This window comes from Polypterus senegalus, chromosome 9 (genome assembly GCF_016835505.1).
Source record: "Polypterus senegalus isolate Bchr_013 chromosome 9, ASM1683550v1, whole genome shotgun sequence".
NCBI classification, from domain to species: Eukaryota; Metazoa; Chordata; class Cladistia; order Polypteriformes; family Polypteridae; genus Polypterus; species Polypterus senegalus.
In genome coordinates this window covers 173600873-173623427 of record NC_053162.1, presented here as the reverse complement: position 1 = coordinate 173623427, position 22555 = coordinate 173600873, and the positions used below count along the sequence as shown (strand labels likewise).

At 39.5% G+C, this 22555-nt stretch overlaps 1 protein-coding gene across 3 annotated transcripts in view; it reads right to left on the bottom strand.

Moving 5' to 3' along the window:
* Positions 1-4212: 4212 nt before the first annotated feature.
* The window catches only part of LOC120536006 (gelsolin-like), a 30728-nt gene continuing 12385 nt past the window's right edge, over positions 4213-22555 (bottom strand). For 2 of the 3 annotated variants that reach the window (XM_039764283.1, XM_039764284.1), the window contains exons 5-18: positions 20997-21146; positions 20669-20761; positions 20445-20577; positions 19215-19303; positions 18407-18622; positions 17573-17706; positions 17286-17376; positions 17026-17052; positions 9272-9442; positions 8835-9009; positions 8540-8661; positions 7339-7416; positions 5899-5959; positions 4213-4985 (exon numbers count right to left, since the gene is read on the bottom strand). In XM_039764283.1, the coding sequence (XP_039620217.1) occupies positions 4816-4985; positions 5899-5959; positions 7339-7416; positions 8540-8661; positions 8835-9009; positions 9272-9442; positions 17026-17052; positions 17286-17376; positions 17573-17706; positions 18407-18622; positions 19215-19303; positions 20445-20577; positions 20669-20761; positions 20997-21146 (1710 nt within the window). In that variant the 3' untranslated portion in view covers positions 4213-4815. The remainder of the gene's footprint in view (positions 4986-5898; positions 5960-7338; positions 7417-8539; positions 8662-8834; positions 9010-9271; positions 9443-17025; positions 17053-17285; positions 17377-17572; positions 17707-18406; positions 18623-19214; positions 19304-20444; positions 20578-20668; positions 20762-20996; positions 21147-22555) is intronic. The other variant, XM_039764285.1, reaches the window with a different exon arrangement.

Genomic DNA, 22555 nt, shown 5'->3' with positions numbered 1-22555 from the left:
TGCATTGTTAGTGAGGGGAATTCTCAAATTAAGTTTTTGGCTGATGGAGTCATTTCAGTATGGTCCTGAAAATCTCTCGGAGCTCTGCGTTGACTCCACTTCTCTTATCAGATCTGTTTCATATGCAGCTTTTACACTTTGAAAAGCTTCAGCGATGTCTTTCTCAGGCTGTAAAGCCCAAATGGCCAGTTCTGGTGACCTCGCTACACAAATGGCAGCAGTAATTACATTAACATAACTCTTTTCTAATTACTTGATGTTTTACATAGATGATGGGGTGCCACTTGAACCACCACCAGTGGGCATTATTAATCTGAATGATGTGTTGTCAGCCATGTTTGTGCCTAACTTTTTAACTGATGCTCTCCCTCACCCTTTTGAGGGACAAAATGAATGAGGCCATGATGGCCAGTTTTTTAGCCAGGACATTGGAGTAGGCCCACCTCTTTTTTAAAAACAGGGCCAGGGATCGATTCTCTCAGCTCATAAATTTTTTTATGTATCCTCTGAAGGAAGGTTCCAATTAAAGTGCCTGAAGAAAGAGTTGCATTGAAAGCTTGCATAGTGCAATCTGTTCAGTTGGCCAATAAAATGTCATTTAATCCCAACTGGAAATTTCAGATTTGTAAACAAGGAACCAGTCTTGCAGGTCAAATACAATCAAATTGATTAAGTAAGTAAAAAATTTAGATATTTCAAAATTAATGAGTGCCCCAGGTGGTAGCACTGAATTGCCGGATAGTGGTGGGCAGAAAAGACCCCCAGAGGTGGTGCTTAGCATGCAATGGTGGAATGAGCCGGTTGGTAAAAGTGCTCCAGTATAGTGCCTCCTGGAGTGGATGAAGGGGATTTTTAATGATGGCATGAGTTGCAGGTTGTTGTCCCTGCACCACAAGATGAAGTCCTCCATGACTTCCCAGTAATCTGCTTCATCTCTAGTATTTTTAATACAGCCTGTGACACATCTGGGGCTATGGCTGCTGGTATGAAAGATCAACAAAGTGCATCCCCAGCCTCATCCACTCAAGGGAATTGAAACTCTTAATAAAACCATACTTTCAGACCTCTTCCAGGGCATCTAATCTACAAAGAGATTAGAAAATCCTGAATCTTTTAAATTAATTATGGTTTGCTGTAGCAGTTTTACAGCAGCAGATTATGTGGCGTCACACTGAATAGCCCATCAACTACAAACAAGTCTGAGAAATACCGGCAGCAACCTCCATGCCATCAGCCCAAGAGGCACTGGTGCCAGTGTGGGAGTTATCAGACCCCCCCCTCGCCTCCATTTCAAAACACTAGAGCAGGGGTGTCAAACTCCAGGCCTGAAGGGCTGCAGTTTTTCATTCAGACCCTTTTCCTAATCATGGACCAGTTCTCCCTTCATTTTAATAGCCCAGTTTAAGGATTTAGTCCTCTGAATTAATTTTGTTTCTTCATGAAATGGCAGCCAAACAGAAATGAGATGTGAAACGAGCCCACAGATGAGCAGCTAAACTGGGATTTCAAACTCCAACCAATCTATAAATGAGAAGCCGATTCTTACTGTTGATTAAGCCCGTTTTTTTCAATTTTGTGGTCTGTTGCTGCTCTCGTTCTGCCACAGCAGACATTTCCAAAACTGTTGATTTTCTGTTTGTCAAACTGTTTCGGTGACCTGAGAGATCAACCTTAATGAGACCTTTGCTTTTCCTTATTTGCAGATATTGTGTGATGGGCACAAGTGAGCTTTTCACGTGGTGGCTCGTTGCGTCTCATTGTTTGGCTGCTAATTTAAAAAAAAAAAAAAAAAAGAGAGAGAGACACACACAAGTAAGGGCGGGCCCCCCCGGGTCAAGTTAATTAAAAACTAAAGCAAAAGAAGTTCATTAGCAGCAAAAACAGGCCACTAATGAAGAAAGTGGTTAGAATGAAAACCTGCAGCCACTCCTGCCCTCCAGAACTGGAGTCCGACACCCATGCACTAGAGTGTGCTAGGCGACTTATTAAAAAAAGCTTCAGTTTAGAAAAATACCAAACTTTGTTCTAATCAGATATTTATTCATATTCATGCTGTATTGATTTGCAATACTAAAGTTATAAAAGGGTGTTGTATCCTGTCCAAAGAAAAAGGCACTGGCAACTGTGGACCTGCTCAGCTCCAGTACTTTCAAAATTATGCCCTTCCAGAGACTTCTACCCTCCAAACTTAAACATATGCCACCAGCACCAGGACAAGATCACAGCTGGAGGACCAAAAGCACCCGAGATAGAGGGGGACAGTGTCCAGACCACCGTTATCATCAAGTCATTCTTAACATCCTAATGGTGCAATTTAAATTGACTCTTTAATGCTGGTCATGTTTGATGATAAAGCTAAACAGGCAATAGAAAACTGTGCCAAGCATCCTGGTCATTCCTGCGATCACTAAGGTCCACTTAATTGTCCATCATACAGACCAGTCTAACTATGAAATGATGAGAAGTTCCTAATGAAATGCTTGGCTTAAGAATAGCAAAAGTGCACTCAATTCTATTAGATTAGTTAAGTTGTTAAAGGTAGACCCTTCAATTTGCCTCATGTAACACAGGTTCTGTACGCAGGCCTTTGGGAGGTCCTGCTCCTCTGAAGAGATCTTTTAGGTATGGAAGCATGGCTCTGGACCTACTTGGCACTTGGACACATTTAACTATACTCCAGCCCAGATATTAGTAAGAAAAGGTGGCCTTCATTCCCCCTTCTCTCTGAACATTGCTGGAGGAAAGGAGCAAAATGGACAGTCTGTACGAGTGCCATGGTTCTTTTCATTATGGATCAAAGCTCGTCTTTGCCAGATTAGTTTTATGCAGGTATTCCTGGAAAATGTTAGACAAGCTGAATAACCTTTTCACCCTGTCAAGTTAAATTCAAGGACTTCTTGCCGATTACCTCCGAGCACTTCACATAGCCAGGAGTGACAGTCAAACACACACAGTCAAGTTTCATTTTACAAGCAAACAAGATGTTAACACGCAGCCCTCTTAACCCCAGCAAACTTCTTTCAGAGCATCCATATCTCTTTATTATATAAAAAAAAAATAAATCTTGGGGAGGCAGACGAGATGTGATCTTCTCAGAAGACAATTTGAAGTCCCGCGAGAGACACTAACTTGCTCCCAGCTCTTAGACAAGCAAAACGCGCAGCTCACAGCAGATGATCCGACCGCTTCTTTTGTGTGTTTAGCCACCCTAACCTTCCACCCCCCAACGAGAGCAGCAGAGACACGAAGTAGCAAAAAAAAAAAAAAGGACAGCGGCTGTACAGGCTTTAAAATGATCGATGGGCAGCATGCCAGCAGCTGCCCCCCCTTCACAACGTGAGCAGCGTTATACGTCCTGCAAGAAACATATTTAGCCACACCCGGGGCCGGAAATAAAGGACAAGTATTGTTTTTACAACGTCACACGAGACAAGGCAGTGAACCATCATTTAAAACCAGTCCACAGACATCTAACCTAGCAGTTGCTGGATTGCTTTTGACAGACACACATCATGTGCTCCCAGCTCTTAAAACGACAAGCAGGACAGACAGCTTGCCAGCAGCAGAAAGACAGCAGATTATCTGACGGCATCTCCTTAGTGTGCATTCAGCCGCCCCCCCTTTACAATGAGAGCAGCATTGTATGCCTGGCGAGAAAGATGCAACTATGCCCGGTGCCGGAAATAAAGGACATATATTGTTTTTACCAAAGTTTTTAAAGTGAAAATAATGCATATGTAACAATTCCCATGAAAACACCACTCTTTAAATTGTATATCCGGTAAACCAAACCCAGGGGTGGGCAAGCAGGGAGCCCCCTAGTCTGTCTATTTAAAAACGTGAAATTCAACTGGAATTGATCAGAAGTGGCGGCCCTAAGCAGTATAAAGCCAGTAGACACTAGAAGGTCAACACACACACCACGTACTGCAGTTTTGCACCCTGCCACAGAAACTGCACCTCACCCATTAGTACTTTTTCATCATTTACAAGCCACAACCCGGAGTCTGTCAGATCAAAAACATTTAAAGAAGTTACTCCGATAAGGTGGTACACAGTTTGGGCCCCATAGTGGTTAAGGTGTTAGTAAACGGTTTAAATCCACACCAGTGTCCCCCTCCCAGGAGCACTTTAGAAAAAATACTTTAAAAAGATCCAAACTGCTGGTAACTCAACGCCTCCGAGAAGGTCAAATACAAGACACAATGGCGATGTAATTCAGCACAATATTTTATTGGGTTAAACAAGCTTCACTAGCAAAACTGAAGTGTGCAAACTTGAGCAGTGAAACAAAGGTGGTCTTGCAGGATAACCTTCTCTGCTGCTTAAAGAGTTTACAAGTCGATCAAAGATCATACGTGAAAAATGAGTTGTATGGCTTTCCTATTAATTGGAAGACTTGGTTCTCCTACTCCATGTCTCAAAAACCTGAAGTGTTCAGTGCTTTGTTGGACATTTTTCCACAATTCATAAGAAAGAATAGTTCTAAGTGCATAGAAAGTAGCTGGCTAAGACATGCCACTGTTTGGAGATGTACCCCCCACTCACCGATTAGGCACAAATTTAAATCAGCACAATCTAAAAAGAATCACAAAAAAGTCTATTTTTCAGATCTTCAAATGGATTTTTGGGATTAACAGAGATGCCCGCCCTTATCCTGTGAAACACTGCTGTGGAAATAATTTAAATCTGTACCACATTCCTCAAAATGGTCTTGGCAGGGTTCAAATCGAAGCACCAGGGTAAGGCAGCTGGGTGACAAGGGGGAAGAAAGAAAAAAAAAAAAAGGCAATAGCCATTTGGGGTCCAGAAAAATTACATGTGCAGGTCGGCTACAGCTCTCTCCAGGGGATCAACTGTCCAGTAGTCATAGTCCCATCCGAGGAACCATCCAGTAAATGTTGGTGGCTCGAAACCTTGCTGTATCTTCACAACTGGCGTACGGGGATCTCTGTTGGCTGGGTGAGTCTCAATGTAACGCACAGCTGTCGGAATCGAAAGAAAAATATTGGAACACCACAACACATTAGCTGAACACTCAGCCCAACAAAAATACTGCCAAGTCCTTCATTTCTGTAAAGTTTACCCATAACAAGTTTCCATCTTTGTCCTAATGTTCTTGAGCTCATTTTGAATTAACAGCTTAGATCCACTGCACTAATTTTTACTATTACAAAACTTAAGCCATGTGACCTATTAATCTCAGATTCCTTCACTCTCCTCAGGGCTCAGAATCCGCTCAGTTGCTCTCCTCTGGCCTCTCTACCACCATCTTGTGAAAACCACAAACAGTACTTCAGGTGAGGCCTCAGCAGTATGTTATAAGCTTAAGCAGCACCTCCCTTGACTTGTACCACATACATCGTGTTGCAAGACCCAACATTGTTAAGTCTTCACAAGAGCTTTTGTACATGGTCTTGGACTCTTACATCATTGTCATAAGGGGGTACTTTAAAGTTCCAGACGTCCCATTGTGTATTTAGATCTGACATTTCGACTTCCAATGTGTAACGCTGTATTACACTAACTATCCTCTGTATAAAATCAGGTCTGTGTACCATTCAAGTCTACTGTTAGTTAATCTCTATCTCTATATACATACTTACTTCTCTCATATTCTCCAATTCTGTAATGGCTCCTCACACCATAACCCTTTACTTCCTTGTGCTTGTACATAGATGGGGGTGCAAAAACTGTCTCAGCACCCTGAATTCCCAGAAATATGGAGTACAAAAAGAATGTAAAGATTTACAACAGAAAGGTAATTTGTGAGCGAGTATGACATTACAAACCCCCGGATTAGGGGAGAAAAGACCAGTAAATTTCCAAAAAAAAAGATCAGAAGGTAGTGGGTCTGGGTCAGAATTCTAGCAGAACATTTCCAAGTCAACCGATTACCTGATGCCATGGCCTCTTTCTTCTCTTCTTCCTGGGCTTCATTTCCAATCCACACAAATACCTGAACAGAGGTGAAAAATAAGACTAGGTAAGCCTTTTACAGATTTTTTTGTAGAGCACAGGTTCTGCTCCCACCTCACACATCAGTGTGCCAACATCTTCTGCCAAGTTTCATATTCCAGACAACCCACACTGGAATGCTATAAAGGCCATTATTTCTTTGTTAGGTTTTAGTAATACGATTTTTCAAACTCTCAAATGGTTTTCATCTAATTGAGGTTTCTAAACTTTTGAGGCTGCAGAGCCCTACAGAAAGAATTTTTTGATAATTTAAGAAATTATAAAACAAGTAAATGTCTGCACCTTGTAAATGCAATCTTAATGAAAAGAATGTACTTGCATTAAACACAAATCAACATTTGATGCAAGGATTGTTGGTCAGTGTAAGCGTCATATTTAGCACACTTCATTTTTTTTAATTTGGTTTCGGGGACACTTGAAAATCCACACAAGTAGTATTTGGAAGCATAGCATACTAGGTCCATATTTATAACAAATTTTAATTCAAAATTTATCAAGTAGTAAAATAGTCTAATTTTTCAACTTAATCTCTGCCAACATATCTTAATTACTGGATCATTCTTTACTTGTTCATGGAGATGAAATGGGCCCAGACTCAAATATGCATTACAGTTACAAATTTTAACTTTCACATATTCAAAGTCTTGGTATAACTTGCTTTCATACATTTCGCACAAACTCTTCAAAATGAAAGGTTTGATTTCTAGATTACCTCCTCCAACTAGGGAGGTTGCTAGTCCACGAGTTTCTAGTATCTAAACATTTGCCAATTAAAATTTGCTTTTAATGTGTTCTTTACTTAATGTAAGAAGTTCTGAATTCTCCACGAAAGGCAGACGTGATCAAAGAGAAAGTGGAACTGGAAGTAGTTTGCAATTATTTAGCTTTTTACACTCGGGGAGGCAAAAGTTTTGCTAATATTTGCCCCAATAATACAAAATTGCTTGCGTTTGGTTAAGCAATTTACGTCTCCTTTGGTGCTGACAAAATCTAAATTAAAAAACACACTCCCCGTTAAAATAGCCTGCTTGTTAAAAAATCCCAAACCTGATTAAACTGTCAATCATCTGAGCATCACAGTGTTCACTTGCACTCAACACTTGACCGTGAGAATTGTCATTTTCAAAATAGGTTCAAATGGCCTTCTTTCCCTTCAAGGTACAGGGTGCAGAGGAGTCATTTCTAATATTCTACGTTCATTAAGCAGTCACATCAGTATTGCAATGTGTGCTCTCAACTGTTTTGCAGTGTATTACAGGTTAGTGACCAAATTATGAAAAGCAAGGAAAAAACCGAACTACAAAACCTCAAATCTGTCACGGACGTGAGGTTTTCTTACAGTTAAAACAGACCACTTACTTGTTCCCAAGTATCAAGAATCATTACATCATCTGTTGCCAAGTCATCTTGTGTCATCTCCCCAGGCACCTCTTCAATCTAATAATCAAATAAAATGAGATCCATTAAGTAAAACCTCTAAGCATTAAACCCAGGAAACTAAGATTTAAATAAATAAAAATCCAATAGTAACAACCTTCCGGTGTTGATATATAAACAAATATTCTATGGTTTTTCTAGCATCAAATACATATGCAGTTAAAAGTGGTGAGGCGGCATTCTGCAGTTATGCACCTAAAACCTGGAATAGCCTGCCAATAGGAATTCGCCAGGCTGATACAGTGGAACATTTTAGAAAACTGCTAAAAACACATTACTTTAACATGGCTTTCTCATAACTTCATTTTAATTTAATCCTGATGCTCTGTATATTCAATTAAATCATCATTACTATTCATGGTGGCTCCAAAACCCGTCCAAACCCCTACCCTCTTCTGTTCTTTCTGGTTTTCTGTGGTGGCAACCTGCACCACCACCACATCAAAGCACCGTGATGTCCCTACATTGATGGATTAAAGGCCAGAAGTCCACGTGACCGTCATCATCAAGTCCTTCCATGAGAACCCTGAATACAATGTGGACTGATCATTTACGTTAGGTAGAATGCCTAGAGGGGGCTGGGCGGTCTCATGGCCTGGAACCCCTGCATATTTTTTCTCCAGCCGTCTGGAGTTTTTTTTTTCTGTCCTCCCTGGCCATCTGACCTCACTTTTATTCTGTTAATTAGTGTTCTCTTATTTTAATTCTTATTTGCCTTTTTTCCCCCACTTTCTTCATCATTTAAAGCACTTTGAGCTACATTTATATGAAAATGTGCTCTAGAAATAAAGGTGGTTGTTGTTGATTATAGTAGGTCTTATGAATGCAGCACACCCTCCACCACGTTCTTTTGCCATGGCAGATTCCTCAGTGATGGGCTTGGCATTTTACTACAAACATACTGGGCTCTCCAAAGTCTGTGCATGGCACGAAATTTAGTCTGTCTATTCCTACCAAATGCAGGTTACAGTTATCCAAGCCTTAAAAAAATAAAAAAAGTCACCGAAGTGGCCACATTGGCAATTGTGACCACTCTCAAACATAAAAAGCAGTCAAGACAAAAATTTAATTGAGGCAGGAAGGCAGATTTAAAACGCACAACAACAAAAACCATCACACTCACTATGAAGCGGCCTGTCTTATTGGAGCAGGCAAACAGGCGAGGAGGATGGGTGTCCATTTTGTCCTTCAGTCTTGTGGAGGTACGGTATTTAGCTTTTCCACCCAACACCGCCCAAAACTGATCTGAAAGTAAATAGAGTAAAGTATAGTGTATGAATAGAGCAAAAAGATTTTTAAAATGTCAGATTTAAGAATGGTGCCATAAGACATTCCATGTAGATTTAAATGTCTCAAATCAAAAAGTTCTTAAAAAGGTTTCTTGGCCTTTTGCTGGTATAAGAAATGAAGACACCTACCAGTCTCTCCACCTTCAGAGAGTTCAGAGGCAGATATTCCTAGAATACTCAGAAGCTGCTGGGTACCATTTCTCTCTGCATCACTGGCACCTTTCCCATACCAGGAAAAGGAGGCATCCGGAGTTACAAGAACAAAGGCATCATTGGAGTTCAAGTTGGAAGCAGTGGCATCCACCTGACATGCACAAAAAAAAATTATATATAAACACACATATAAACAGCAAACTGTGGATTAGAAACCAATGACAGTGTACCCAATGGGCAATAATAAAAAAAAAAATAAATAATGTATTTAATTCTCACCCAAAGTAAGAACGGAATGATGAGAATATTGGCTATTATAAGTGTGTGTGGGGCAGGGGTGTACATGTGGTAAATGAATTAAGTCATAACACAATTTCTATATATAAAAAAAAAAAAAAAAGAAGTATATTCACCTCTACTGCACGAGTAAAGCCAGCAGAGTTTGATCGCACTTGAAAAAGACGGATCTCCGCTGGGGGAGACTGCCCTCCATCACGGGATGTGCCTCCCTTGTACACCACCATTGGCTTTCCACCAAAGATGCTCATCAGGTGTGCAGGTTCTTTGCCCTGGATCACACGTACCTTTCAAGAGGCATTGGGGGGAAAAGAGGGTAAGATTACTAAAATTACCAAAACATTGTTTACCAAATGCACCAACAAAACTCCATTTACTCTAAAAAGAAAAAAAAAATAAAGCACAAAGAATGTGGACAAATAGACAGGTGAATTAACTCAATGTTTCCAAATCATGAAGACAATATCTTGGGTTCTGCAGGAAGCAAGTGACTTAGTTTCAAATTTGCAGACTTTATCCTTCCCGTTCCAACATGAATTCAATATTACATTTTGTTAACAGATATGAAGGAATATATAAAAGGCCCTCACAAACACATGTGTTCTTAGCTTAAACACAGTCAATACCGTATTAGTATTAACCCTATTAATGTCATCAGCTGCAAGATAACTTCTCAAAGTGAAGCCACGGCAACTGGAGCTGAAAGGTTAGTGAAGGGGAAGACGAGCAATGAGGGGAGGCACAGCTGCACCTTTATAGAAAGACGTCCAATCTCACAGACAATCGTCATCTTGATTATACAGACACGCATAATACTTACTCTGCTTGAAAAGTGGATGTATTCCATAAGTTTTAATGGAATACTTCAAAATGTTAGTTTGGGAGATAGTGTCCTGACCACCACAACAGGACTCATCCTAATGGCTATCCAGTGGAATTTTACACAATGTGTCCTGTTAAATTGACCCCTTTAAAAATTAATGCTGGTTATGTTTATTGATGATAGAAAAGATAGACAGGCAATGGAAAACTATGCCAAGCATCAGCTCTGGTCATTCTTGCAATTACTAAAAGGTCCACTTAATTCTCCATCATACAGACCAGTCTCACTACTGCCGAAATGCTCGGCTTAAAAGAATAGCAAAAGTATACTCAATTCTATTGGATTACAGATAAATGTTCAGACATCCACAGCCAAAACCTTAAATTTTGCCTCATGTAACATAGGCTCTGTACATAGCCCGTTGGGAGGTCCTTTAGCAATGGAAGTATGGCTTTGGACCTAGTCTGTGCTTGGATACATTTACTATACTCCAGTCCTGAAAACAATGTGTATAAACAGACAATATACAGTAAAACCTATTTCATATTAAATATATACAAATGAAGGTCTTCAGCAATGATCACACAGCTAGAGAATGAAGGAAAGGAGCAAAATGGCTGTCTATACAAGTGCCATGGTTCTTTGTTCGGTTTATTATGGATCCAAGGAAATCTTTGGTGGATGGATGAATTCTGCAGGTTTTCCTGGTTTTGATATCCAAGAGACAACCACAAAAAAAAAAAAAAAAAAAACACCCCACCACACCCCCCCCAGGTCAAGATTCATTTTACAATATAATGGCAAGCAAATAAGAGGTTAACAGGCAGCCCTCTTCCCCAACCAAGAGCACTTGTATTGTTAAATGAATATTCAATCCGCTCTTTCACAGCGTCGCTGTGTATCCACACATCTTTCAAAAATGTGAAATTCAACTGGAACTGAGAAATGGCAACCCTAAGCAGTATAAGCCAGACGACACCATAGAAGGACAAACACAAAGTGCTGCAGAGTTTTGCACCCTGCCACAAAAACTGCACCTCGCCCTTTAGCACTTTTTCACCATTTAAAACTACAACCAGGAGTCTTTCAGATCAAAAACATTTAAAGAAGTTAATCCAATAAGGGTACACAGTTTGGGCCCTTGGTGGTTAAAGGTGCTAGACAGTAAAGAACATCACTATCACCTCAAAGCAGCACTTTAAAAGGTCTACAAAAGATCCAAACTAACATGCTGGGTGCTCAAGACCTCTGAGTAGGTCAAATACAAGACAAATGACAATACAATTCAGCACAATTTTTATTGAGTTTAAGCTTCACTAGAAAAACTGCAAAATTGAACAGTGAAATAAAGGTGGTCTTGCAGGATATCCTTCTCGGCTATTTAAAAAGAGCGTACAAGTCGATCAAGGATATGCGATACATTGTTCAGTGAAGTGTTAGACATTTTTCCACAATTCATAAGAAAGAATTGTTCTAACAGCATAGAAAGTAGCTGGCTAAGACATGCCACTGTTTGGAGATGTACCCCCTCCACTCACTGAATAGGCACAAATTAAAATAAGCAAGATCTAAACTGCATCACAAAAGTCTTCCATTTTTCAGATCTTCAAATTGATTTTTGGGATTACTAAGCAGAAATGTCCACTCTTATCCCAAGAAAACACAGCTATGGAAGTTTAAATCTGTATCACCTCCCTCAACTGGATTAACCTTTATTAATGGCAGCTTTCATAAATTAATGGATTGTTGGAGATTTAAAAAAGGCAGCAATTTAGATAAAGAAATTAAATGCAGAGGCTGACAGAAAAGATCACAACATGCAAAGCTGCACTAAAAATTTGCTAATCCCTCAAACCTACCAACATGTGGCAATTTAAATCTTCCAAATAGAAACACTACTGAGGTCACTGCAATTTTTATATAGTAACAGTCTGTTCTAACTCTGGTTTAAGGCAGATAGAGAAGGATTGCAGGTAAATCAACAGAAGTTGGGACACCAGTGCAAAATGGTTTGCTTCAACTTGCAAGGCTTAATTTACTTTAATTGCTGCAGAACATCTGTGGGTTGTAACCTATTAGTTGTTCCCTGAAGGAGGCCCATTTGGAAATAATGGGATGCTACTTTTTCAGTTTTTGCTAACCTAAAAACTAAGTTTAAAATGACAAGCAGTTTACTGCTCATCTTTTCTCCGTTTTAGGTTATTCATTGCATTTCAACCGATTAAAATGTGAAGAAAATCTGAGGTGTTCTAAACAGAGAGAGGTTTTTTTTTTACACACATACACGACTAGTCCGTGGGGGCGCAAGACGCCATTAAGTGACCATGCATACTGTATGACCATCTCATTCAAAATGACTGTGCGAGTACAGCAACAAATCTGCATCAAAATTTTGTATTAAGCTTGAACATCAGTCTGCAGAAATTCGGATGACTCAGAAGGCCCACTCACGCATCATGACTCATGCAGTTTTTTGGAGAAACTGCACATCATCCAGGTGACCTGCCCAACCCCCACGACTTCTGGCTTTTCCCAAAATTTCAGACAGTCATGGAAATTCAAGGCAGCCGATGGTGATTCCAACAAAGGATTTTGCAAAGCGTTTTGAATGGTGGAAGACGCTGGGAGAACTGTGCGAGGTACCAAGATGCCTACATTAAAAGGGAATCGAGGCATTGTTTTATGCATCTATATAAAGAAGTTTATCCATTTTTCATACTACATGGCTGGACACTTTCTGGACAGATCTCATACATACACACAGGTATATAAATTGTATTTTCCTTAAATATTTGGCAGTAAAGGCTGGTAGATGAGACATTAAGAAACAAGGTTGTAAGACTGTAAGTCTTCAAAAATAAGATTAGTTTTGATGATAAACCATTACTATCTAAACTCTTCTATCCAGCACACAAGGTCAACCTGAAGCCCAATCCTATACCAGCATCATTAGGCACAACATAGAAAACCATCTAGTCCCCTGTAACCTGTTCTCCCCCAACCCTCCCAGTTGTTAAAGCTATTTGCATGTGTTGGAATTCCCTGTGTACTCCCACTAACAGACACTGGTCAGTGCGACATTGGAAAGAGACAACACAAAGCACTAGCTTGACTGGGAACAGAAACTCAGGAGTGTTGCATGCTTTATCTGCCAAAAAGCAAAGGACATCCTAGATCAACAGTCAAAACATATGGGTTCATGACAGAGCAGTTCTCATAAAAGGGAAACCCAAATATCAAAAGAGCTCAACTCTTGCCTGGTAAGCAACTACAACCAAGTAGGAAATCCAGAATATTTACAGTGTTTCCTTGCTACTAAACACAGAGAGAATATACTGTACTTTCCTCTGTTCTGTACAAAGGAGCACTCCCCTTTGTGAAAGCCACCAAATTATTGTCCTTGTCTGGACTTTCTATTGGGAGAGAAGAAAAGCCACAGTGGGCTTCATTTTAAGGGATGCTGCAGAAAAGATACTCTACACACCTTAGGGTTTCAAGCACATCCTAAGAACCAATGTGAATGGCTAAGTGATTCAATCTAACCACCCCAGTCAGTTTATCCTCTTCACAAATTCACACAGACTGCATTATAGCCAACATACCATCTGATCACATACATCTCCAGTCTTTCCAGCAACAACTGCTTTCATCAACCAAGCCCATAGAGCATAGTAATCCTCACACAACTTTCATAAGACTTACCCTTCAGCAACAGTACCATTCATTCTCCTCATTAATACCTCTACTGTACATGCCACACAGCTGTGTGTCCATTTCTTTCACACCTGCAGTCCTTTCACCGCCAACAAGAAACCTCGGTCCTTCCCTGCAGAGTCTTTTGGCATCCAAATTAGCTTTCTATTTCAGGGTGTTCTGCTTTCTTTCCACTTCACGTCTCATCAATAGGAGATCACAGTCATTCAAAGAGTTCCCATGACAATCTTTTACATACTTCTCTGGTCATCATCATCATCATTCCAATCATGAACGGCAACAAACCCAATACAGATCTCTACTTCAGCTCCATCTTCACCAGACCTTTCACTATTCCCCATCCACATATTTAAAAAAAAAAAAAAAAACCCACAAAACCCCACACACAACTTTCTTAATGCCACCCTGCAAACACTAGCAGCCTCAAATATCATACCCTTGATGTCATTATCAATGGTCTAAACTCTCTCCAGCTTTCACAACTTCTGAATAAGGATAAAAATACTGTTGCAAACTATTAAAAACTACACACATTTGCAGAACCTCCCATACACAATACCATCCTGTTCAGAGAAGCAAAATATCAAGTACAGCTCCCAGATTGTGTACACATTTGTGGGAATGAGCAAAAATGAAAACAAAGTGCTGGCAACCACAGTAATGGTCAAAGGAATGCTGTATACAAGTCTTACAGGGCATTAAAAATGCCTCCAAGACCATGCTGTTGAAAAACCATGCACAAAATGCAGTTAGCCGCCACAAAACGAGATATTTTGCTTTAAGTTCAACAAGTAAATAAAAATACCTACATAGCAAGCAGACAAGGAAGGCACTTCTAAACAAATCAGCCATAATCAAACTTAAATGGTAAAATTTCAAGTCAGAGTCATGCAGTGCCCGGACCCTGAGTCCATATATATCAAGCATCATATGGTTACTCCCAAGAACCACATTAACATCATACCAAGATAAGAATTTGTCCTACCTCAGAGAGCAAAGCGTCCCAGTTCTAGTGAGGAGTAGGAGGCTATGCCCAAGAAATTGTTGTCAGTTTACTACAACAGAAATATTTTAACTAGTACGGAGATGGAGGGAGAGAGAGAGAGAGAGAGAGACACACACACACACACACACACACACACACACGTGTAAGCCCACTAATGTGGACAAATTAATGCTTCAGTGATTTTTCCTGCCTTTCACCTTATGCTTGCTTGGATAGGCTCCAGCATCCCTGCTCAGGATAAAGGTTTTAAAGAAAATGGACAGAGGATTCATCTAAAAGTACAACTGGATAACCCATCTTCCCACAGTTTTTGAAGTCTCATTTACTCTTCCATTGTCTCAAATCTTCCATCGTGTGATCCCATTCTTTAAATTTTCTGCAAGGTTCTATTTATCCAAACTATGGAAGCGTCCAGCTTCCTTTCTTGAACCTTCCTAGGCTTGTAAAGTGCAATATATGTTTCAGGGATTCGTGGAGGGCGGCACAGAGGCGCAATGGTAGCGCTGCGGACTCACAGTTAGGAGACCTAGGTTCGCTTCCCGGGTCCTCCCTGCGTGGATTTTGCATGGGTTTCCTCCCACAGTCCAAAAGACATGCAGGTTAGGTGGGTTGGAGATTCTTAATTGTCCCCAGTGTGTGTGTCCTGTGGTAGGTTGGCGCCCTGCCCAAGATTGGTTCCTGCCTTGCGCCCTGCGTTGGCTGGGATTGGCTCCAGCAGACCTTCCCACCGTGACCCTGTGTTCAGATTCAAAGATTTGGAAAATGGATGGATGGGATTCGTGGAATAAAGAGCTCCATTTACCTGTGTCACATTGTTGTCAGTCACCAATCCTGCCCTAGTCAACTTCAGGATAATATGTTGGCTATATAATAAAGTTTGCACCCATGACCACTTGTGTGTGGATACAGGGATATTGAATGCGATTAAGATATATGCATGGGGCCATGACCTTGTGTGCCGATTTGTAGAATGTAGCTTGCTTTGGGGATGAACCGGCAGATTACCTCACATATCATAAATGGCTTTCAAAGTTTGGTGCAAAATTAGAAAAAATGTTTATTGACGTATACCCAAACAAACTGCAAAGCAGCATTTTGCAATTTACATGTTTTACACTTTCATGTTGGCCAACAGCACATGGCTTATCCATGTAGATAGAGATGAACTAATTTGTTACGCGATTGCTCCGTCAGACCAAAATCAGTTCATGATTTTGTTGTCCAACATTCCTAAAACATTCAGCCTTTCCCAGGATGCAAGTGAGAATCTCTGCCTGAACAGCACCTTCTGGCAGCACATAGCAACTTAGGACAGCTCACATGATCTCCTAAATCTTGGTGAATTTAAGTTTTCTAAAATCAGGAAAAAATGATAAAATGCTTTTACTCTTGGTCTGATGATTAAGACCAAAATTTGCATCACTGAGATTTGAGCCAGTTAAGATAGTTTAATACTCAGATACTTGATAAGTGCAGGCTCTGGTCTTGCTCCACAAGTTATGAACCAAGAAGCACCTGCGAGTTTGTGGTAGAGAGAAAAACCTGCATTTTGGTTTTAATTCTGCAACCCCAAATAAATGCAGTTCAATAGTTAGGTTATGTACTGTTCAACTCCAGTTTTCTTAAAGCCTTCTAGCTTATGTTTGCATTGCATTTTTAGTACAAGCTTCAAGTGAAATTTGCCTCTCTAAGTTAGTAACTAAAAAAGGAAATGAGAAACCTGTAGGAGATCAATATTATGAAAACAGGCTTTAAAAACACACTTAAAAAGCTGAAGAAAGTGGTGGGTTAGCTACATGCAGTGTAGGGAATTCCAAGAAACTTGCCAATGCAGATCTCCACTGTGCATTAGTACAATTGACCAATTCCATAGTCCCATGAAATGTTCTTTATAAATGGGGGCCTCTTAATATAGAATTACTGCATCAGACAGCAAAGCATGTCCTTGTAGACAAGGGTGCATCACACCCAAAGGATGACATCGTTCAATTAAACACATTTCAAAATCTTATGGGCTTAACCCTAAAACAGTCACTCTAATGCACAGAAAAGTAACAAAAATATGAGATTGTAAAGCAAGCAGAAACCCATACGTCACTTCCACAAAGCCTTATAAAAAGGGATAGTAGGGCTGAAGAACGCAGGCATGGGATCTTTAACACAGCCCATCAATCAGAACATTTTATTGGGCAAGAAGTAATCATTATTTGGTTTAAAAATATACACCATCCTCTTTAAGCAGAGAATATTAAGATGCTCCCCAATTTTTAAAAAAACGTCAAGGTACAACAGCACAAACCATTACCAAATGAAGAGGAAACGAATACCTGAGAAGTAAAACGAGAGCCTTCGACCTAAAAGAACACAACAGTATGAAATGGAGACATTCACATTCAGAAAGGAAAGTCTGTAAAAAAACAGCCAATTAAAAAAAATAATAAATCCCAGGGTCATTTAGAAAAGCAAGACACACAAGTACTACAGAAATTAAGAAATGAGAAATTGCACAAGCCATTTAGAATAGAATAGAATTTGAACACCAGCCAAAGATTGCTCAATTTTTATTTAGTTCATGTATAAAAATTACCTGAACAGGTCCGCCACCCATTTCCTCATCAAGCTGAGCAGTGAGAATGGCCGAAGCTCCAATCTCATCCTGGGAGGAGTCTGCACCCTGCCTGTTTCATTGAAAGAAGTCTTCATTATAAAAGGTTTCAAAAAAACAAAAAGGTATCATGAAATAATCTTAAACTGCAGCAATCAGTAATAGCTTCCTTTGCTACACTGAAACCAAACAATTTGGGACCAAGAACCTTTGCAGACATTTGTTTTGGAGTAAACACTTCATAACAAAAGCTAGATAAGCATGCTCACCAATTGTAAATGATATGGCCCTGTCTGCCACCATGCTTGTAGCTATATAGAATGATATAGCAGTCTCCACCATAAAATTGTCCATATGTAGAAGGATCTACAGGTACTTTGTCAGAGCTCTCAACCCTCCAGATCTGCAAGAACAAAAATATTTAAAATCGGAGACAGAAAAAAAAAAATCCAAAAAAGACTGAAACTGCAGGTGGCTTTTAATCCTGAAAGAGAATACGGACATCTAGCACAATGACAAAACATTACAACTAAAGCTTTCCATCTGAAAACATCCACACACACACACACACACACACACACACACACACACACACTTATAAATCAAGAGAACCTAGAATTATTATTAAGCAGGTATGCACAATTTGAATCTACTATTTCACCAGTTCAATTTATATTTAGCATTTAGATATATTTTTGGAGATTTAGTAATGTAATTCCAGGGCTAAAAGGTTTAATCAAAATGCTAAAAATCTCTGCTAAATAAATTCAATTCTTGACACAAGGACTACCGTCTTTCATAAATGGCATCAGTATCATAAGAAGCTGTTTAGTCTGCTCCTTTAACATTTTGCACTGAACATAAATTCTACATATTAAAGCACAGGGTGAACCTCCCATTATTAGCATCAGTGGTTTATTATAAAACCTGGACAGGCCTGGCGACTTACAATCTTTGACATTTACAAATACTGAATCACAAAAAGGCACAATTTCCCTTTCCACATTTTGCCAAGGCTTAATGTAAGGAACATGAAGTATTTTTCCTACCAATTACTACATTGGAACAAAATTACTCTAAAAAAACTTGTAAATGCTACTTACCTTCTTCTCGCCATCACCTCCATCAACCATACCATGTTGAGCAGCCATAGCATGAGAGTCGTGTAACGTGGCAGCATCAAATGGCACTTTCTCAATTTTGGCAATGTGACCAGAAACATAGGCGACACCCAGTCCTTCTGTTTGGTACAAGTCACGCCAATTCTTAAAGAACTGCTTGAACAGAGGCGTTTCACCAGTCTCTGGTAACACTTGAATCTTAAGTGGGAAAAAAAAAACGAACAAGATAGAGGCAAGATAAGGGGTTTACTAGATAAAAATTACCAAATATGTTATGCTGTTGAATTATATCGTAAGAAATAAATCCTGCCAAAATGATCAAAAAGACATGCATACTTTAATTTGGCAAAGGTACTTTCATAATTATCAAAGCATTTAACTAAACAAAATTTTAAATCGACTTGTCTCCGACATTTTACAATGGATGTCTGTTCACACAATGTATTTAGCCCGTTGATGCAGTTGCTCTGACAAAAAGTACAATTAAAATGCAAACTTGTGCACATTTTCATACAGAACACCTGGGCCATTAAAACAGCATATATTTCATATTCAAGGCCCAATTCATTAATTAATTTCTCTCTTTATTGTATGGGCAAAGTAACACCAAAATCAACCAACTAGAAATGAAAAGGGAAACATGTAACAGGAGCTACACTGTACTGTATATAGTTATAAATTAAAAAAAAAAAAAAAACACCCAACGCCACACACCAACATAACTTATGTAGCTCTTGAAGAAATATTTCCTTTTACCCAATTAAAAGTCTCTTCGTCTGTAAATACTCACTTGAGTGTGTTTGGGATAACCCATTTTGGTGATAAAATCTTCAGCTGCTTTAAGTGCTGCTTTCCTCTCATCAGTATTGGCTTGCTGCCCTTAAAGTATAAAGGACAGTAGGTTAGACTGACTTTATTATCCCATTTTGTTAATTCTCAATGTGGTTAAGGTAAAAAAAAAAAAAAAAAAGTTTCTGAACCTAGACACACCAAGAGAATAAAGACGATCCTAACACAGGAGAGCTAAATCAGTTACTAGGGCTGAAACAAACAGGCAAAGTGGACAGAAGCATAGCATAAAATGTGAAAAAGCCTTCAGTCACCAACTACAAACAATCAAGTCTTGTACACCATAAATGACCCATTTACTAATCACACTATCCACTGAAACTTGTTAGAAATACATCTCGGCCCAAGTTAAAAACACTACAAAAACGGTAGCCACAAAAGTGGTGTCCAGGATATGCATGTACAGTAGGAGTTGCTGATGAAGACTAACTTAGCACAATATTCCTGTGTTTGTAAATACTGAGGATTAGAGAAAAGAAATGGGGGGAAAAAAATGATTTTGCGCTTGCTTAAACTACTGTGCCCCTTAGCACTTTGGTAGTCTGTTTCATAACACACTGCTGCTTTCTAGTTAAAAACTAATTTAGCCTTAGGAAAGCTGAGGTTTCATATACTGTATGTTGCATGCCTTATTTACAGATAATTTGGTACTGTATGTCATCCATCCATAGTCTAGAAGCTATCCTTATGACAATTTTCATAGGCAAGGTCACTAATATCTGTGAACCAGGCTTTGGTTGAATCATGACACACACCTGGGGAGCATCAGATGGTACACCAGCTTTTAAATAACAATGATGCAAATCAGTGCCTCAAATTTTCAGAAGCTAGAAATTTCAGGAAGATGCCCACTGGCCATTTCAAAGATGTACTGAACTGAACTGAACATGACTCCTTAAAATGGACTTTGATCTAGCATAAAGACATCATATTTTGATGGTTATCCTGGAAATGCATGGGAACTCTTTAGAAGACAGACTATTGGTAAAGCTGGTGTATTCCAGTCTACCCAACTTTGTTACCACCATAACAAAGGGGAAAAATAAAATTAAAATGGAAGCAAAGCATATTAAAAATGAGGGAATTATGAAAACACCCAATCAAATAATCAAATACTGAATCTATACCAATTAAAAAAAAAAAAAAAAAATTGAAATATTTCAATCCCAACCCTTCCAGACGAATATCTTGTTGTCAGAGCCATGGTCCAATATGAAGCAATCGCCACTCTCCAGGGTACTCTGAGTAAAAGGATTCTCTGCTGCTACAAGTGCAATGCTCATTGCTCCATGAGCATTAGACACCTGCAAATGAAACATGTTGAATATATTATTTTTTTTTAATCTGAATGAAGCCAGTTACAACAGTCACAAGATGTTCCATTTACAGGCCTACCTTGTAAAGCTTAGCCAATTTTCTATTGGCAGCGTCAGCTTTTATATCCTCATCTGAGCCCCCTTCTGGTAAATCAGGTTTGGGACCCAGTACCTAGAAGTAGATCCACCAATCAGCACCGTATTTTACAGTAAAATAGGAGGGATTTGTAGCATTCACGTCAAGCATGCAGAAAAAAAAAAAAAACAGCAATTATGTGCAACAAGTTATGGCCATAATCATTTTCACAATCTCTCCACCAAGTCAAACATCTCCAACTTGGAGTGGAGAGATCACATCCCACAACACACCAAGTACAACTGAACACAAATTAAAGTTTGCACTTTACCTCAATCATCTTCTCACGCTCCATGCCTTCCTCAGACACAAAGACCCTAGCCCGGCCACTACGCTCATTATCACGGATTCCTTTGGCAACCTGGGTAGCTTTCAGTCGCTCAAAGCGATTTGACTTTGATCCACACCATTGGAAGATCTCCTGTAGACAAAAAGGAGACCTAGTCAGAAGATTCTGCAACTTTAGGGTTTGAGATGTTTAATGTACATGAACAAAAGACTGAACACACCAATTGCATAGGCAATAATTACTAGAAATAGGAACATTTGAAATGTTTTTTGAAGCTGAATTTAGATATTGGTAAATCCTCAAAATCCCCTTATTTATGAACGATCTTTGCTATAGTAACCATTTGAACTGGTAACTTAAAAACACACTATTTCCCACCTCCCCTCCCCATCCCTCCCCCCGCCCGCATCTGCTCACTTATGGGTGTCTTCAAGCCAGTCTCCAAAATACCGCTTAAAGCTTGCTGATCCCTTTTACTGAAGGATGTTCAGTTCCCACTAAATGAGATTACCCATTTATCTGCAGTTATCTTAATTCGTGCTGTACTGATCCACTTCTGGTTTTCTCTTCCCATTGGAGTGTTTGCCCAGTTGCTATATTTGGGTCCTTACAAAGGATGGCACATCAAACATTAACACTGCTTATATGAATCCCATACCAAATGGCATAACAGAGACCTACACATTGCGTGGTGCACTGCAAATCTAACAAGGAGGTATATGTTGATTACTTAGATTTCCAACCATCTTGAACAGGTAGCACAGCTAGTATAAACAGGGACAATAATAATTTTTTTTTTTTTTTTTAGAGATTTGGGTAATTACCCTTAACTCAGACAGCCTTCAGGTTGGTTTTACTTAGCACAGATTTAATGCAGGTAAACAAAAATGCTCCCTGGGAAATCTTGCACCAAGCTTTTTTAAACAGGACCCAACTGGAGAAGGATTCTGGCCTATCTGCAGAATTGACCAAACGTTTGTTTTTGATCAGATCTTCAATGGATCATGGGATTATACAAAATTTGGGATTGCTTTGGGGATGGGGGGAGGATAAAAAAAAGGCACTTACAAACCACAGACTACTGGGACAGCTGCAGTGTGCAATTCAGTCTCTAAAATTTGCTCAAGAATAGATGCCACTCAAATAAAGACATCAATAAAGGTATAGGGCTCTTGCCAAAGTCCACCTCAAGTTCATGAATTTCATAGAGATGCTATCAATATCAAGACACAGCAGTTTCAAGTAGTCAGCTTGAGAAGCTTCAGCATTGCACCATCACCACTTATGGCGGAGATCTTATTGTTAATCATCTCTGGAATGCAGTGTGTGTAATCCAGTGTAATGTACCCAATTAAGAGCAAAACCTCAAGCTATGGATCATAGCCCTATCCCACAACATAAAATTACAGCAACCAAAAAAAGGAGATCAATTACCTCACGGTAATATTCAGAAACATGGGTAGAAATGGAGACTGAGCAGAGACCAGACCACAATGAAAGCAGTTTTTGGTAGTTGTAAGAGTCAAGCCTTCCAAATAGGT